This window comes from Lissotriton helveticus, chromosome 1_1 (genome assembly GCF_964261635.1).
Source record: "Lissotriton helveticus chromosome 1_1, aLisHel1.1, whole genome shotgun sequence".
Lineage (NCBI taxonomy): Eukaryota > Metazoa > Chordata > Amphibia > Caudata > Salamandridae > Lissotriton > Lissotriton helveticus.
Window position 1 is genome coordinate 366,485,629 of NC_136057.1, and position 19,196 is coordinate 366,504,824.

Here is a 19,196-nt window from a genome sequence, read left to right on the forward strand (position 1 = left end):
AGCCCTGAGGGACGCCGTGGGGTAGAGCACAAGGTTGAGAACTGTGAGGAGGAGAGATGGGCTGGAAAGAGCGCACAGTTTGGAAGGCGGTGAACTAGGACAGTGCATACCCACCTATGCCAATGCCCTGTAAGCGCTCAAGTAAAATTTTGAGAGACACTATATCGAAAGCTGTGCTCAAGTCCAGCAGAATCAGGACTGGTGATATGCTTTAATTCAGGGCCTTGTGAAGTTGCTCGGTAACCGCGAGGAGGGCAGATTCCATGCTGTGTGCAGGTGTGAAACTGCTGTGGGATGTTCCCAGGATATGGTTATCTTCCAGGAACTTGGTCAGGATGCCATAGGTCTTTCCATAACCTTGGCAAGTTAATGTTGGAGGGAAATCGGGTGGAGGTTTTCAGGCGTCCACAGACAGTTTCTTCAGGACAGGGATGATTTTAGCCTGCTTCCATGAGCCGGGCACAGTGGCGGATGACAGAGAGAAATTGTTCAATTCCAAACAGGGAGGGAGGAGAGGCTCCTGTAGCTTGATGAAGAGATCAGGTTTGGGCGGATCGTTGGGCGAGCCGGATTTAACTTGGATACAGAGAGTATGGAGGGCAGGCAGACAAGTGGGGCAGTTGAGCGAGGTCGTAGGATTACGGTCCACTGACAGAACCGTACCATCAGGCCTAAATTAATGTAAGCAAATACGTTGAATACAATATAGGACAGCATAGATTCAAGCAGAGATTTGCTCATCCATCCCTCTCAGTGCTCCCATAGTTGGACAGTCTGCATCTGGTAATGTCACAGCTTGACTAGTTAGGTGTACACTTGAAACTAGAAGAGGCATATTTGTAAGCTCGGATCACCTCCATAAATGTACAGACTAAGTCAAAAGTGAACCACAAAAACTTTTAACATTTTCGAACTGGTGATAGTCTACACACCACCTTCATTCCCAATGACCCTGACAATAAATCCCAATTGCCATAGGAGAGTCATAACCATCAAACTTTTAAATGATTTGCTGCTCAGTCGAGCCCTTCCTACACTGTAGAAGTGCTGGACCAGTTGTAGTGATCTTTCTCATATTGATCTAGTTACTGCCATTTGAAACACTCTAATAATTTCTCTAACCCAGCCCTGCCAAGTACCATGCATCAGTCGTTAGACGAACACATTTCAGTGTGGTGGTCTGCAAAGTTGCGAATCTAGCACCTTCTCAGCTGCCAAGCGGCCTGGAGTGATGGCTCCTAATAACACCATTTAGTGAAGCTGGAGTGGAAGTGCAAAGTGTGCGCTGCATGGCAGGCTTGGGGGCTTGCTCCGCTCTAGCTGCTGCTGCTGCAATGTAACACATGATTTATATTGGGATTCAATCACAGCGTGTCAATATACTGATACATGTCACTGATGTCAGGAGTCAGTGCCTGCCCAATGGCTACTACTGAGACCGTGTCAGCCAGTGAGGTAAAGAGTGAGTTTCAGACTAGCAGTAATAGGCAGGCCAGGGTGGGTCCTGCCACCCTCGGCGTGAGCGACAGTTGAATCAGAAAGAATTTGTTTTGGTTGTTCTCAGCAATGTAGTGCAGCTCGCCGCAGTAATGAATCCCGTGATGCCAACCTGATCCCACTGCGGGCGACGGCTGGCTGAACACGGACTGCGGCGGCTGGAGAGGTTGTTTCTTCCCATTCCGCAGCTCAGCTGCCCAGAGCACATCCGGGACCCCTGACTCACTGTACAGCTTTACTGAGCTGAGCGGGCCTTATGTCCTCATGCCCAGCATTGCGCCGTCCGGCCGGCCGGCCACCAGGCAAGCCAGGCCATATGGATTGCTGCTCTCGCTGGCCGCCCTTGCGACGTTGCAGAAAAGTAAGTCAAAGTGCCTAGCCCTCCTGAGTGAGGTATAAAATAATTTCTAAATTGGTGGTAATGCTTCCAAAAATGTGCTTGCACACACCCAAAACACACACCCCTGCACATAGCCAGACGCACAGACAACACATGCATGCACACCTGCCTCGGCTGTTACAGAATCGTTTGCATAGAATTAAACATTTCGTGCTAGCCTAACGCTCACTTGTAGTAATGCCACCACACATCTTCACATTTAAATTGCCCACATGCATAATTGTGCATTTTTACGGATCGCGTACTCTGGCCATTATTTTGCGCAGCCCCATACGTTTGCCCAAGCTACACACCTGCATCGTGGCTTAAAATGCATAATTTGTGGGAAGACGACGCTTGCAGTGCCTAGACAAGAGTGGTGCTACTAACAGACAGCAGCACATACACACAAATGACCCATCCAGTGCAGGACCTGCATCCATGGCTGCAAAATGTATTCAGAGCCTATTTAGCGCATCATGTGAGCAAAGGAGGTGGTCCGAGGGAGTGGTGGCTTTCCTAGAAAGAACAAGCCTTTGTTTGCACGTTCATTACAAGTGTAAATCTGTGTCTGCAAAGCCATCTTCAGCCACGTTTCTGCAGACAGAGCGCAGCTTTTAGTATTGCAGAATAACGCGAAATAGACTTTTATAACAAAAGATGAACACACTTCTTTTAATGTGTCTACCCTTGTCTTTATTGCTTGATTTTGCTTGTGAGAAAGTGTCACTCAGTCATCGAATGTCACTCATAATTACTCTGACATTATGGAAATTTCACACTTAAGCACTCTGAAGCCTTGGCAGCTATGCTAACTGCCTCGCTTCCAAGTTGTGGAATGATTTAAGAACTCACATTACCTCATGCTGGCAATCAATTTGTTAGTCTCACAGTGGCCCAAAATACCTAAGTAACCTCTGTTCCATCTCAGGCCTACCATTCCTAGTGAGGCTGCTGTAGAGTTGTGGACATACTAAGCTTAAGCAGTTTAACAGCAGCAGTCAACAATATGGATACTGATTAGGCTACATGGAGGAGATGGTTGTGCTGTACGAAATTGATCATGTCTATAGTTGAGTTGGGTAGCAATAAACATCTGTTGTATAGCTCCATAATTTGAATTGCTGCCTGTTGTTAGTAACACCTGCTTGCCTTTTTGCAGGCTGTTTGGAATTTCCAAATCGATGGCCCACGTCCTATGTAATGATATGAAGTTATCTAAAGTGCACCTGCATTTCAGATCTGAATGTGTAGCTTTTATTCTATACTTCACATATTTACCATAGTGCACGCAAACTGCTTTGTGATTTGTTCATCAAGTAATATGACTAAACGTTACTCGTTTTATTGACCTCAGACAGATAAAAACCTCAGTCGAAATGAATGCTTATCTGGCTCTGGAAGTTGCAATCCGGTTTCTGCAGCAGTGCTGCTAAAACAACCATAGGGCTTGGAGCGTGTATGTTACGCACAAAATATACTGCTTTTGTACAACCCTGACCTTGCTGAGTGTAGTATGCTTAGACTCCTTTCAGGGTTCCAGCTATGGCTTGTCTACATTATAACTGCTCAGATCTTTCTCACCCTTCAAACATTCACTACTTGGCATGTACATCTGAGCCTTAATTTTACAGTTTAGTTTCTTGTGTCTCCTTTTTAGGTCTCGCCCTGGAATAGCATCCGAAGGATGCGTCAGTCCAGGGTCGGAGACTATAGCGAGCTGACACGGGGGAATGAGGGACAAAAATCTGTCACGCGCTTCTCCCCGGCTGGATTCAGCTGCTTGCACGCGCACCAACATTCACGCATGCGCACATCACAGGCACACGCATACACAGCACTCACGCATGCGCACATACACACGCGCTGCTTACTTTCACTTTGCAACCCCCCCCCCACCAGTCATCTGATTTTTTTACACACGCACGCATGCATGCATACATACACACACACAGACACACGCGCAGGCACACACGCACACACAGGCACACAGACAGACACACACGCGCGCGCGCGCACATGTCCGCTCCCCCCTCACACCCCACTCACCGAGTTCTTTTAGTGTGTCCCTCTCTCCTTCCCTCTCTCCTTCGGCAGGCAGCGGGTCATCCTAGTAGCAGGCGGGGCTCTCCACGAGGCAAATCTTCCGGCAATCTTCCGGCTGACGGGCACAGGAGCGCGGGGTAGGCTCCCGTCTGCTTCCTGTCTTTTTGCGGCCCCGCCCCCGTCCCAACACAGGTTGCCTGGCTTCCTGTTCGAGCCGGGCTGCGGGAACATTCACCCGCGGCACGGCTCTGACGCCTGACGTCATGAACCAAAGACTAGAATGCCGGGCCCAGTCAGGTTGCGCTTGCACTTTGCAGCACATCCTGCTGCTGGAGCGCGGAGTTTGAGGAAGGTGCCGCCCCTCACTGCTGGCCGTTTTGCTGGTGACGCCGCAAATTGAATCATGGCGCCGTTCACAATACTGCTGCAGGCACCTCGCACTGACCCGGGCTATCGCCTTGCCTGTTGCTCAGTTGTTAATTTACTCCCCGCCGAATTATTGCAGCCGCCCTTACTATTTCAAAATTATAAACTAAATACGCCCTCATTCAGACAAGCTACTGGAGCGTCGAGGACCTGGTATCGCTGACCCTGAAGCTGCGTGCAGTTTTACTTCACCTCTCAAACTACGTGAGTACTTAATTTACATTTTTCAGTGTTCCCCAACGTTCTGTGCCACCCGGGTTTTTCACAAGACAAATAGTGCGAAGGAGGTTTCAGGCAGGGCAGGGCCTTATTCAGTCCACTATTCAGCCAGGGTTCCACACATACTGGAAAGTTAGTCCCAGGGCGTGCTTTCTTTTGCAGTGTTTTTTATATGGCGCGAAGGTGACCCGATGGTATAATTGAAGGGTTATTCTAGCGCCACAGTTTCATTACAAGGTCAAGTTCATTAGCTGTTTGGCACGTGGAAATTAAATTATTTTCCCAGAATCACAATATTTTGGGCCGGTTAGTCGAGTTTGGAACCTGGCTCCCAGTGCCAAAGTCAGCAGCCACTGATCATTTTTCCATGACCAGCACCAGCATGTTCTGCATCGTGTATGCAGAAAAAAACAACAGATTTGTTTTGCCTTCTTACGTAATGCCATACCAAATTGTAGCAGGCTAGCAGCTGATGCCCCACACCACTCCTGCTAGGCTTCAGTGACGATGGAGCTACTCCACAATTCACAATCATGATCGAACACACCGATGTACGGTACCCAACCTCTGAATGAGGAGGGGCGGGACTGGGGGGTGCTGAGAGGTAAGACAGATTTTGTAGCCATCAGTTTTTGGTGGATGTTCCATTACCTGCCATCTCTACATGACGGTTTTCTGCTGTTTGCAGTCTTCCTCTAAATTGCATCATAGGCAAGCAATCACCAGTCAGTGCAATGGAGCTCAAATGCCACTTCAGATTATAAGGGCACTATGTTAGTGCCGTTCCATTTCTGGTACTTTGCAGCAGTTAAGGTATTAAAGTTTCTCGTTGCTCAGACGGGTGTACTTTCTGATATTTATATGTTTTATCTTATCTTCATTGCTTGATTTGGCTCGCAAGAAAGTGTCACTCAAAGTCTTTCAAATGGCACTCATAATTACACTGAAATTATGAAAATGTCACACACAGCACTCTGAAACCTTGGCAGCTATGCGGCAGCCTCTGTGACAGTGTGACCTGCTTCACTAATCACTAGCTGCGGTAACTGCAGGCTGCTGCTGCATGCAGTGCACACAAACGCGGACTTAGTTTTGGCAATTTAAAGTCCCGTGTTAGCACTGTGCGGCTGTGCCTGCAGTGATAAATTATGTGGCAAGCGATGAATTATGTGGCAAGTGATACATTATGTGGCAAGTGATAAATTATTTTGCTAGTGATAAATTATGTGGCAAGTGATAAATTATGTGTCATGAATTATGTGGCAAGTGATACATTATGTGGCAAGCGATGAATTATGTGGCAAGTGATACATTATGTGGCAAGCGATGAATTATGTGGCAAGTGATACATTATGTGGCAAGCGATGAATTATGTGGCAAGTGATACATTATGTGGCAAGCGATGAATTATGTGGCAGTGATACATTATGTGGCAAGCGATGAATTATGTGGCAAGTGATACATTATGTGGCAAGTGATAAATTATGTGTCATGAATTATGTGGCAAGTGATAAATTATGTGGCAAGCGATGAATTATGTGGCAAGTGATACATTATTTGGCAAGTGATGAATTATGTGGAGGGGAGGGGCTATAATCATGCAGAAGACGCCATTTTGCTGCTGCATAAGTCATAGGTGGGCTGCATCATTATATGTCAATATGCAACATATTTTATATGTCCCTTTTTATAAAAACAAAATGTAACTACTGCAAAAAAAAATTCTTTTATGCAAACAAATTTAAATACTGCATAAATAATTTTAACAACAAATACTTTATATGTAGTTTTTTATGTACATAAGAAAACTATAGCATAAAGCAAAAAACATTGCCATTTACAATAATAAGAGCTCAAACTTAAATAATGCGAGACCTATTGCATTGCAAATGCTTGTTGTGGTACCTACTTTGCACTCTAAATCTTTCTCCATGTTATATAGCTCTCATGCAGGTGAACGAATGATGCTCCATTGTGGTTTGACTGTTTTTTTTTTCTTATTTTATTTACCAAAATGTTTGAAAGGCAAATGCCCATACAGACATCATAAAATAACTAAATTAGACCACACATACGAACATATAAAAAAAAGACAAGTAATTGAATACAATTCAGTTATTGCATCCAACTTTATTTTTTTACAAAGCAGCAGAGTTGCTGTATAAATTTACATTTCTTTCATACTCAATTAAAAAACTAGTGTTTGCATTTACCCCGAACTGAAAAAATTGGGAACAAAAGTAACAAATGGCACAACATAGTATTTGGAGATGGAAGTGACAAACTAAATCCACTGTACCATCAACATTAAGCGGTCCATTGATTTATCCAGCACAATACTTAAGTGCTATTCACAATCCAGCTCCTAGTAAATGTTATCCATTCTAAATGGCCTTTTTTTTTTTTAGAATAACTAAAGAATTAAGGCATCTCATAGTTTACAAACAGAATACAGATTGCCTCTTAGTTGCTATGGCCTATGCTAAATCACTTTAAAAAAAATTACCCAAAGAGACAGACCCGCTGTTGAGGAAGAATGTACTCGAACCAAGCAAATGCTACATTTTGTCCCCAAGGCTTAGTTGTCTGGGTGCTCATCCCATCTCTTTCTTCTTCTTGTGAGTTTTGTCATCTTAGGTAGAATAGTGGAATGTTTAAGTAGACGTCAAAAGCCAGCTTCTCGCCAACCTTGCTTGCACCGAACCTTCCATCGCCCATCCAACCCAACACCATTTGCAGTAGAGATGTTTTTTACTTGACATGTAAAAGAACTTTCTTATGGTTTTTCAGTAAAATAGTTTTTGAGTGATTGCTGATGAATTCAGGGCTACCAAGACTTTAAAATGGGTTGCACTGGCTTATGGGTTTGGGTTGGACGGTAGGTCAGGGTGTAAAGAGTTGCTTTCTACAAGACTTTAAAATGGGTTGCACTGGCTTATGGGTTTGGGTTGGACGGTAGGTCAGGGTGTAAAGAGTTGCTTTCTACAAACCTTTGGCAAACCTTACTGTCCTAACTCGGATGGAGGCTACAACTGGAAACTCAGTCTTATAGAACAAACAGTGTTTGTTTCATTTTTCTGTCCCTACTTTCCACTATGTCTGGGTAAAATTTTGGAAGTCTTTGATGGTGTGAAGTATCTTCAGATGAAAGCAATCGATGAGCAACAACTCGAGTACCAATAACAGTGTTTCTAGTTGGTGCTTTCCATCAGACCTTCTCCGCAAACCTCCTTTCTTATGGTTAGTGTCAGACTATTCCTTGTTGCTTCTACAAAAAAATGTATGGGCGGTTAGGATCACTGTTTGTGTTGACAGCTGGCATCTACAGTGCCCACTTGTGCACAGGTACCACATAGTTTGGAGAAAACAAGTTCAGAACTTACTTTTTACTTGGTAGAGAACCATTATATGCTGTGTCTTTCAACGATTTACTAAAATAACGTTATTCTATTGAAGATGATCTGTTTTCTTTTGGTCTCTCCTCAGCTCTCAGACTCGGAACCCCAGCACTTATCATTGATGACACTCTTTGGAAAGCCAAGCACGTCCTCCGACCCTTTGCAGAAGGAGCAGAAGCAGCAGTCAGACCCACTTACTGTCCGGCAGGGTGTAGCACGCTCCTTATTCTATGAGGACCCTGATGAGCCAGGACCTCATAAAAATTCTGTGCCTCAAGGAAAGCATCTTTGCCCAGCCATTCAGAAACTGATGGTGCGTAGCACTGACCTTCATCCAGTCTCCGAGCTGCCGGAGAACAGATTGTATGAGAATGGTAATATGTACACCACAGAGGACCTTTTCACTGGACTCTTTCAACCTGTTACGCACCAAAGTATGGGGTCGTCTCTCCACATCCAAGACATAAGCGAACAGCAGAGCCTGTTGCAAACTTTGCATGGTACACACGGCCCAGGGCCCAAATTCGGTCAGGGATCTATGGGTCCTGTAAGTTCTACCATTCCCATCTTCAGTAGGACTCAAATGAAGAGCATGGCCCAGCAGCAACCTGTTTATTTCAACGCTTGCCTAAAAACTGAGACTCTGAGACCACAGTCTCTTGTCACTGACCACACCAAGCTTCAAAGGCAACCGTTTTCATTTTCTGCAAACCCACCACCAAGTACTGACGTTCTTTCCCCACAGGAGCTGCTAAAAAAGCTTCATATTGTGCAGCAAGAGCAGCAGTTTAATACCTCCAGTAGACCTGCATTAGCAGCAAAGTTCCCCACTGTCTCTGAAAGTACTGCTACGATAAAGCCTTTGCAATCATGGATGGATAAGACTTCACGGGCTGACAAGCAGAACCCCCTCTTTCAGGTAATGAATATTTAAGTTGTATGTAATTGTGTTCCGTTGTCTTGCATACTGTACTTAAATTGTTACTCATTTTCTGTAGACCTACAGCATATTCAAGTATTGTATGTCTTCATTCCCTTCACCTATTGCATTTCTGGCAGAGTGAAGACTTCTTGAATGTGCACCATTGTGGGAAATGTCTGTGCATAAACCTTCTAAAATCTAAGGATTCTTATCTTTATCTATCGTTTTTCAACGTTTTTCTGGTGCACCTTGACCTTGCATCATATTTCTTAGAGTTGAGCATGTATCTATAAGGTATAGCAAAACTGCCGCTTACCGGAGATAGTGTTAAACCCCCCAGTACTCCTTCCACCTCTGGTACCTTTAGCTCAGCGTTTTGAAGTCTCAGGGAAGACCAAATTGCTGTCTAAGTTCAGGCGGGGAAGGCTTAAGTGTGTGCAGATCATGGGGGCCTGCGGGTCTGCAGATCATGGGGGCCGAGGGTCTGCAGGTCATGGGGCCGCGGGTCTGCAGGTCATGGGGGCCGAGGGTCTGCAGGCCATGGAGACCGGAAGTCTGCAGGTCATGGGGGCTAGGGGTCTGCAGGTCGTGGGGGCTATGGGTCTGCAGGTCATGGGGGCCGCGGGTCTGCAGGTCATGGGGGGCCGCGGGTCTGCAGGTCATGGGAGCCGTGGGTCTGCAGGTCATGGGGGCCACGGGTCTGCAGGTCATGGGGGTCTGCAGGTCATGGGGGCCGCGGGTCTGCGGGTCATGGGAGCTGCATGTGTGCAAGTAAAGGGGGCGTCAGGACTCCAGTCATAAGCTGCGCGTGTGCTACTCATGGGGGCTGACTGTGTGTGGATGGGGGACCACATCGGGGGGGCACCAAGGCAATCGGGGTCTGGAGATATGAGGGAATGCGGGTCTGGGATGCTGAGGGAGTGCGGGTCTGGGATGCTGAGGGAGTGCGGGTCTGGGATGCTGAGGGAGTGCGGGTCTGGGATGCTGAGGGAGTGCGGGTCTGGGATGCTGAGGGAGTGCGGGTCTGGGATGCTGAGGGAGTGCGGGTCTGGGATGCTGAGGGAGTGCGGGTCTGGGATGCTGAGGGAGTGCGGGTCTGGGATGCTGAGGGAGTGCGGGTCTGGGATGCTGAGGGAGTGCGGGTCTGGGATGCTGAGGGAGTGCGGGTCTAGGATGCGGAAGGAGTTGCGGGTCTGGGATGCGGAGGGAGTTGCGGGTCTGGGATGCGGAGGGAGTTGCGGGTCTGGGATGCGGAGGGAGTTGCGGGTCTGGGATGCGGAGGGAGTTGCGGGTCTGGGATGCGGAGGGAGTTGCGGGTCTGGGATGCGGAGGGAGTTGCGGGTCTGGGGGGGCGGAGGGAGTTGCGGGTCTGGAGGGCGGAGGGAGCTGCGGGTCTGGAGGGCGGAGGGAGCTGCGGGTCTGGAGGGCGGAGGGAGCTGCGGGTCTGGAGGGCGGAGGGAGCTGCGGGTCTGTTGCTGTTTGGTCGTGTAAAAGAATAAATATCTTTTTGAACGTCCCTCGCGAGTGTGGACTTTTCTTGGCGAGGTCTGAGGGAAGGGGCAGTGATATATATAAATATATCAGCTAAAAACGTTGAGAACATGCCTTCCTTTTATTGAAGATCAACTCCATATTCCAACCGTGAACTACTCAAACAGTCTAGACTATGGCAATGCCACATAACTATCTTCCCCGGAATTTACAAGCACCTTTCACTAATCCAGGCAACCCTTATGGTGATATTAGTGTTTTTTGATAACCTTTTCAAAGCTCTCAAAGTGGTAGCTGTGGACAGTAGACTGTGTACACTTCTGTAGTGTAGGTGAAATGAAAAAGAACAACTTAGTGTATATATAAAAATGTCTGTTTATTACACAACACTCACTAACACATTGGTATATCTCCTACCCGGAGATATCAACACCAATACACAATGATGCTTCAATTGCTATAAGTAAGTAAGCACAAAATACAGTGGTTTGTAGGGGGGAGAGCAAACCATATACTAAAAAACTGGAATGCGAACTGTGACCGAAGTAGTGACTTGGACCAGGAGTCTCAGATGAGCTGGGGACATGAAAAACCACCCAAGGTAGATACCCAGGAACCCCACGGAGGCAGTGTGCAGATTGGAAACACAGCTGCTTGTCCAATAGAGGTCAACGGGGAAGCCGCGGTTGCAGTTTTCTAGGCGAAAGACCCTTCCCAGAGTACCCTGAAGAAACCCTGTGGAAGACAAAAGGTTGGAGAGTCAGTTCATTTGTGGATACCCCAGGAACCAGGTTACCTACACCAGGGAGCCAGGGGCATAAGTGCAAAGTGATGTCAGAAACCTCCGTAGACCGCAATTGAGGACTTCAGGAAAGGTGCCGCTGGAGAAGCCTTGCTATGAGTCTGTTGGACTCTTGAATTGAAGAACCTGTAAGCAGAGGGGACAGTTTCTATGCCACTCAAAGGTGACTAGGAGGCACGGAAGAGCAATGCCCTCCGATGACTGGATGATTCAAGTGAGTTGACGGTGACTTTGTCGTTCCAGCTGTAAGGACTAGGTGATGCTGAGGAAGACCAGGAGCCATACACGAGCTGTCGGATGTTAAGAACCAGGAGGTCAGTGAGTGGCGAGAGCACCAACAAGCCTTGGCAGCTGCAACAGGCTTGGAAAGCAAAGAAGGAGCAAGGTCCAAGGGATTCACCACACGCAGGAGAGTCAGAGCAGGCCCCAAGAAAGCAGGGGAGCCCACTGAAGCAGAAGAGTACCCTCAAGGGGACCCACAAGAGGACCCACAGGCCAAAGGCACATGAGTTGCAAGAGGACCTCAAGCAGCTCACCAAGAAGGAAGGCCCACTGTGCGGAGGATGCAGGGAAGATGCTGTACTTGGCAGAAAGAGATGTTGGAGCTTCTTGTAGCCCAAATATCTCTGGAGTGCAGAGGCAACAAGCCTTGGCAGCGGCAAGTCGACGCGGTGCACAGGTGTTTGGTCCCAGCAGTTCTGACAAGGGATACTGGCCTCCAAATTCCAGCGAGGACACGTCAGGCCTTGAGAGAGTTGTAGAACCACCACCTGTGCTGTGCTGCTGAGCCTTTCGAAGTCTGTGGGTCGTCAGGAGCTGCAGACCGGCCAGCTTTGTTGTGGTGCTGCAGATGCAGGGGTGTGACTCGTTTACTCCAAGGTAGATTACTTTGGGTGTCCTGGAGGCCCACATGCCTGTTGAAGATACTGGAAGAAGCACAGACGACTAATGAGACTTGCAAAACAGTAGTCTTCCTTGATGAATTCTCGATTCCAGGTGAAGTCCAAGTGCCTAGATGATCGAAGACTGACGTGGTGTCGGGCTCGAGTCTTGTACCACAATGAATCTGAGGACCCACCCACAGGTAAGCCCTTAAACACCCTAGGAAAGGATTAGGACAACGCAGAGGTCCCTCCCAGAGGAGGGACTGGACAGAGGGGGGACGATACTCCCATGTTCTTAGTCCATTTTCACCCCAGAGCGAGAGCCAAGGGCTCCCTGAACTGGTTCAAACTGGAGTATGGAAGGAGGGCACCAAATGTGCCCTTCAGTGAAGTTTGGTGGCTCTGGCAAGTGCCCCCACCCCAGCCCAATACACTTAAGTCCTATCTGGGGAGGGGGGTCACACATTACTCCAACAGGAAACCTTTTGTTCTGCCTTCCTCTGCTCGAGCTTTGGTCAGCAGCAGGAAGGCAGAATCGTTTCTTTGCTCAGCAGCAGAACTAATTTGCTGTCAGAACCTGAAAGACTAACTGGGACTACTTGAAGGTACCCAAAGGGAGCCCACCAGTACCTGGGATCATGCTTCCAACACTGGAATCAGTGTTGGGGTATGATTCCAACATGTTTGATACCATACAAGACTGGGTTCGGTGCAGCCACTACATAGTTAGACATCTCTTAATGACTTATGTTCACTATATGTATCAAAAAGGCTGACCGCACAAATATAGCATTTAGAATCGACTCCAGGGTTTGCAGGGGGATCTTCACACTTATAACTGAGCACCCTGCCTTCAGGTCTGAAAGGCCTGCCATAGGGGTGACTTATAGGTTTTAAGTGTAGTGACCTCAGATATAAGGAAACTTATCTGTCATGAGGGGTGCAAGCTCCAACTCACACAGGTTGTAATGGCAGGCATTAGTCCTAGTTTAAGAGGTCTCTCCTTGGTGGTACAATACATGCTGCAGCCTATGGGAGACCCTTGGTGTACCTATACCGGCTGTACCTTTAGTACTACACACAAGGGACTTACACTGGAATACCAGTAGCCAATTGTGGATGTACAGACCTATATACCATAGTCCAATTTAAGGAGAAAGTGCAGTGACTAGGGTCCTGCTTAGCAGGATCCCAGTAAGACTAGTCAAAAACACACTGAAACCAGGCAAAAAGTAGGGGTAACCATGTAATAAGGATCCTACCTTCCTTCAAATCCTTTTGTACATTAATGCGTGTAGCGCCTATTCTATACCCTAAGAATCATCCATTTATCAGTCTCTTTGATGATTAGGAGTTTTGCTTGGGTCTCTAGATATGGGAGCGTTTCCACCTTTGAATTTCAGATTCTCTCATATGTAGCAATTGAAACTACTAGATTTATGCAGCGCGATCTGCTAACCTCTTTTTATTGTCCACTTTATTCCAAACCTCACATTTGTTTTTCAATAGTTGTGCATATAAGTGCACTTCTCGTATTAAGTAACCAATTTCATTGTGTATAAAACCCCCACTTCCTTAAAAAGATGACTACTGTTAGCTCTGTTAAAGTCATAAAAGACTTAATTGAAAACTCACACATTTGTTAGAAGAAGCTCTCTACTGTGATAAACTTGCTTTGGAACTGTTGTATATCGTCGCCCCTCTTTATACCTGAGCAGTACGGAGCTACTAAATAGGGTAAAAATAGCATATTTTATTTCTGTCTTCACTGATGCTGTTTTTCATGGTAGGTCATCTCACCTCAACGCATTCCAGCCACCATTGCCCCAGCACTACTGATGTCTCCCATGGTGTTCACTCACTCAGTATCATCTCAGCCAAAGACCAGCACCAGCGGGAGGATGCCGTTAACCATGAATGAATCCACGCTGGGACCGGCCAGCCTGCTCCTGCCTTTACAGGGCACAGAACACCCTGTTGTCAACTGTGCCAGCAATAACTGTGTGAACCGTGGAGTGCTGACCAAGCTACAACTGCAGGAAACACTTGTACATCTTATTCAGGTAACTGGTGAGGAATTATTTTAATGTGAGCCTTGTCTGAACCACTGTTCTTTCCAGTTTTTCTTAAGGTTATGCAGACGTCTCCTTTTTGGGCGAACTGTATTTTTCAAACAATCATTGCCTCAAAGTTGCCACATGCTGTTTTAATTGACACACCAATCTATTAACAGATGCCCAATTCTTCTAGCAGTGATATTTATATGACAAACAATAAAATGGAGCATTTTGATGTGGGTCACTTTTAATGAATCAATGTGTGTTTTCTGTGGCTATGTATGCCACCTTCTGTCCTTTACAGAGCTATGGTGTATGTTAGTGAAGAAATTAGTAGTTAGAATCCAAGAACCCAACCAGATGTGAGTTTCATCTTTGTCAATAGTGTGTTAAAATCTGGGGTTGTGCTCTCATGCTTAAATTCAGGGAATTCCTAATAATCTGCCTCCCTGTTTTGTGCCGGTCTCTGTTTTGCCACTTGAATGCTTGTTGCTTAGTTGAGAGATGGTCACTGACTAAGTATATGCTGGATAGAGAAAATTAGTTATCCCTTCGAAGAATTGCACAAGCTGTTTAGAAATGTGCATATTCCGTAGGAATCAGACAGTGCTTTGTAAAATGAGTGCCTCACAGAACATATTTTCGCTCAGTAAGAATGGAGTTTAAACAACAATTGTGAATAAATTGAACAAATATGTCACTAAGGTTGTTCTTTTTACCTAATACAAATGTGCCAAAGAATTGGGAGTCCTATCACAGTATGCATTTTCCAGTTAAGTAGATGGGTAATTCGCAGGTGAGTTTGCCACCACGTGTTGGACAGTGCCATAGCCCCATACGAATCTACAAGAACCAGTTGAACTAAAAATGTGCCTTTCCAGCCTTCAGCTTCTATTAACAGACCGTCTCTCCTCGGTATCACTATATTTTCACAGGCAATTTTTGTTTAACATTTTTCTATAGATCAGCTGCACCTAACAAGCATTGATGATATTTACACAGAACAATTAGAAAAGTTACAATTGAAAAATACTGATGAAACTGTGATCCCTGGTAAGGTTACATTAGAGGTTATGACCCTGAACACAACAGAGGCAAGAAGAAAACAGTTGTATGGAACATGGCAGAATGGGGAGAAAAATTGCCGGGGGACTCTAAGGCAAATGTGAGTTATTTGCGGCGTTAAATCCCTCTTTAACAAGGAACTTCAAAAGATATGCACCCATGACTGACTTACAACATTTGTAAAGTGCACACTACCTGACTGGTCTCTTGGTGTTGGTTGTTGAACTCCGGTCTTTCCAAATAACTAGCCTTCAGCTCTTTCCCTGAAGCTAGGCAGGGACATAGGTTGGTAGTCTGACTAATATCTAATGCCGAGCATTCTTTATCCAAGGAGCTGAAACGTTTCCAGTGTTTTGCTAACAAAATTCTGGTAGATATTCTTTGCTCCTTAGGCAGACTCAGGTAAGTGCCAATTTACCAGCTTGAGCGGAAGGACCACACTAGTTAAGACCTTGCATCTCTCCCGAACTTACATGAAGAAAAACTTATTGCGCATCGAACTAGTCAGGCTGTTAGGCATTCTATGATCTGGCATCCATTTGCCACTGGTAAACACACAGAAGAAATCTACACTGTTATTTCTGAGGCTTTATTTTAAGCCAACTTTAGTGCAGAATAAATGTTACAAGATAATTGCGGGAATAAAAGCTACGGTAGCAAATGCAAAAACACACTGTGAAAAATATGGGAAAAAAACATGTTTAATGATCCAATCCCTAAATGGCTGATTTTATACAATCCGGTTTAGTCTGAGAAAAATAAACCTAATGGTTCGAGGCATGTGGGCTGCTGAATTCATATCTATTGCCGAGCATTCTTTATCCAAGGAGCTGAAACGTTTCCAGTGTTTTGCTAACAAAATTCTGGTAGATATTCTTTGCTCCTTAGGCAGACTCAGGTAAGTGCCAATTTACCAGCTTGAGCGGAAGGACCACACTAGTTAAGACCTTGCATCTCTCCCGAACTTACATGAAGAAAAACTTATTGCGCATCGAACTAGTCAGGCTGTTAGGCATTCTATGATCTGGCATCCATTTGCCACTGGTAAACACACAGAAGAAATCTACACTGTTATTTCTGAGGCTTTATTTTAAGCCAACTTTAGTGCAGAATAAATGTTACAAGATAATTGCGGGAATAAAAGCTACGGTAGCAAATGCAAAAACACACTGTGAAAAATATGGGAAAAAAACATGTTTAATGATCCAATCCCTAAATGGCTGATTTTATACAATCCGGTTTAGTCTGAGAAAAATAAACCTAATGGTTCGAGGCATGTGGGCTGCTGAATTCATATCTATTGCATAGATCGCCGCCTAGTGTTGGGTCCGGATGATTGCACATTGTTGTCCTGGAAGAGTCTTCGAAGTATCACGAGATAGGTGGCTCCTCCCCTGGACTACAGTGCGCATGGGCATCGACTCCATCCCCAGATTGTTTTTTTCCGCCATTGGGTTCGGATGCATATTTGTTCCCTCAAGTTCGGAATATATATAAAACTTTCTTTTTGGCCAAAAGGCCTTTAGTATATCGTCGGTATTGTCTTGCGATCGGTGCCCGAGTCTGTTTCAACTCCGTTCCTGAGTCGAACATCTTGAGGAGTCGCGTGACTGCTCGGCGCTGACGGCCCAGTCACCGCCAGAGGCTTATCGACGACACATCTTGGAACGGTGCCCGTTCAAGAGGTGCCCCGTGTGTAACTCGAAATATCCTCATATTGACGTCCGCCCGGTGTGCAACAAGTGCCTGTCGCCGGATCACGATGAAGCAAGCTGTATGGCTTGTTCTCGTTTCCGATCCAAGAAGACGATTCGACTTCGGCGCGCAGAGCGCCAGGAGGCCCAGCAGACGGCACCTGACCCGGTGAACATTTTTGATACCGAAGAGGATGAGGGAGTCGAGCAGGAAGTTCGAGAGTCTGATCCTGCATCGGAGAACGACTCCAACTACGACGCAGATGTCTAGATGGTCGATATTACTAACGTCGTCGACGAGGTAGGAGACGACGATGTGGTCTTTGGGGTCGGAGAAGATAGCTCAGGCGAGGAGCTAGGCCCAACCGTCGATACGGGGGCCGAAAGACTTACTAAGGCTCAGGTCGAGGGATCGCCACATGGCCTTACCCAAGATCTTATAATGGGTACCACAGCCTCGCCTCAGGGCCAGGCTTCAGACACTTCTAAGGAGCCACAAGTTGGGAAATCGAAACCGAAAGAGAAAGCATCGGTGTCTACGCAATCGAAAGCACTGGAGGTGGCATCGAAACCAAAAGTGCGTATTGCGTTGATCGGCTCGAAGTCCTCTGAACTATCGGCGCCGAAAAAGCTTAAAGGTGTCATCGACCCAGTCAGGTCGCTAACTGGTGTCGACCCAAAGACTGTAACAAACAAAAAACAGGTCAAGGACGTCGACCCGAGAAAATCGGCGCCGAGGAGCGTCGACACAGACAAAGGACTCGGACCGCAGAAGGTTCTCGATCCTACACGTCGGACGGACAAGGCCAAAAGCGCTACAACCCTCGAGGCCACGCCTGGCGTTGGATCGAAGGAACCTGTCAAGTCGACGCAGCCGTCCGCCTCCTTCCCGAAGCAGGTGTCGGAGTCGTTGAAGCGAATTAAAGAGAAGACTTCCACTGTCGGTCCGAAGGATACTTCTCCATCGACGCCGGCTGCTAAACCTCAAAAGTCACCGGCGCCCATCCAGTTCACTCTGCCACCGAAAGTGGTGCCTAAGGCCTTCGCCCCTAAGACGACCGTCGAAGGGTCTAAGCAGGCGTCAGCGGGACAGAAGACCGCGCCTGGGTTAGTGGTCGCAAAGCATCGCCAACCCCCGCTTCAAGAGCAGCCGGAACAGTTCATTGACGCAGACACTGGTAGACTTTCAATTTACAAACGAAAGATCCCCCCGGAACAGCCTATGGAGTCCTATAAAATCCCTTTAAAAAAGAAGGATTCCACTACTTTACCCGTTCTTGTCGAACCGATATCTCCACATGGCCAAGACACTGCTCCTATCTCGCCCACTTATTCAGATGGGGAGACAGGGGGAGGTGACGATGAGGAGTACAACTACCCTCTAGACACTGATCCTGAAGATCATAATGAACCCTGGGCAGACGCTGCTGACCCAGGAGATCCACACACTGCCCCAGACAGTCAGGTGTATGCTGTAAAAACCTCGCCTACTGAAGACTCGGCGGCATTTAATGCGCTTATTGAACGGGCAGCCAAAAATCATGATGTCCAGCTCCATGCTGACCCGATTGAAGTGGATTTTCTGTTTAACACCTTTTCCACCTCTGAGAAAACTGTTAAGACTCTTCCAATGCTAAAGGGTGTCTTAAAACATGCTGGTGACATCTTCAAGGAGGCCACGAGGGCCAGGGTGTTAAACCCCAGAATTGAGAAGAAGTACAAACCGGCGCCTGGGGACCCTACATACATCAAGGGCCAGTTGCCGTTGGACTCTCTAGTTGTTTCCAATACCCGGAAGAGGGCAAATTCACAAACAACGGGTGATGCTCCTCCCCCTGACAAAGAATCGAAAGTGCTAGAAGCATCAGGGAAAAGGGTAGCAGCTCAAGCGGCCAATGTCTGGCGCATTTCAAACACTCAGGCGCTCTTAGCCAGATATGACAGGGCCCATTACGACACACTTGAGACCCTGTTACAACACTTGCCAGATGAATATAAGGAAGCAGCAGAGATGCTCATACAGGAAGGGAAGCTTATTTCCAATGCTTCTATCAAGTGTGCATTGGACGCAGCGGACACCGCTGCCAGAGCCATTAATACAAGTGTGATGTTACGGCGACATGCCTGGCTGAGAATCTCCGGGTTCAAGCCAGAGATACAAACCACCATACTAAATCAGCCTGTAAACCCTGATCACTTATTTGGACCTGAGGTGGACACCACCTTAGAAAAAATCAAAAAAGACACTGAAACTGCGAAATCCATGGGAGCTCTCCAGTCGCAGCAGTTCAGGGGTGGTTCTTGTCGTCGCTCACA

General features: G+C 46.8%; 1 protein-coding gene across 2 annotated transcripts in view; it reads left to right on the plus strand.

Moving 5' to 3' along the window:
- The window catches only part of DCP1B (decapping mRNA 1B), a 256,755-nt gene that overhangs the window by 210,252 nt on the left and 27,307 nt on the right, over positions 1–19,196 (plus strand). For both annotated transcript variants that reach the window (XM_078673665.1, XM_078673666.1), the window contains 2 exons: positions 8,054–8,884; positions 13,855–14,127. In XM_078673665.1, coding sequence (XP_078529791.1) covers positions 8,054–8,884; positions 13,855–14,127 — 1,104 coding nt within the window. The remainder of the gene's footprint in view (positions 1–8,053; positions 8,885–13,854; positions 14,128–19,196) is intronic.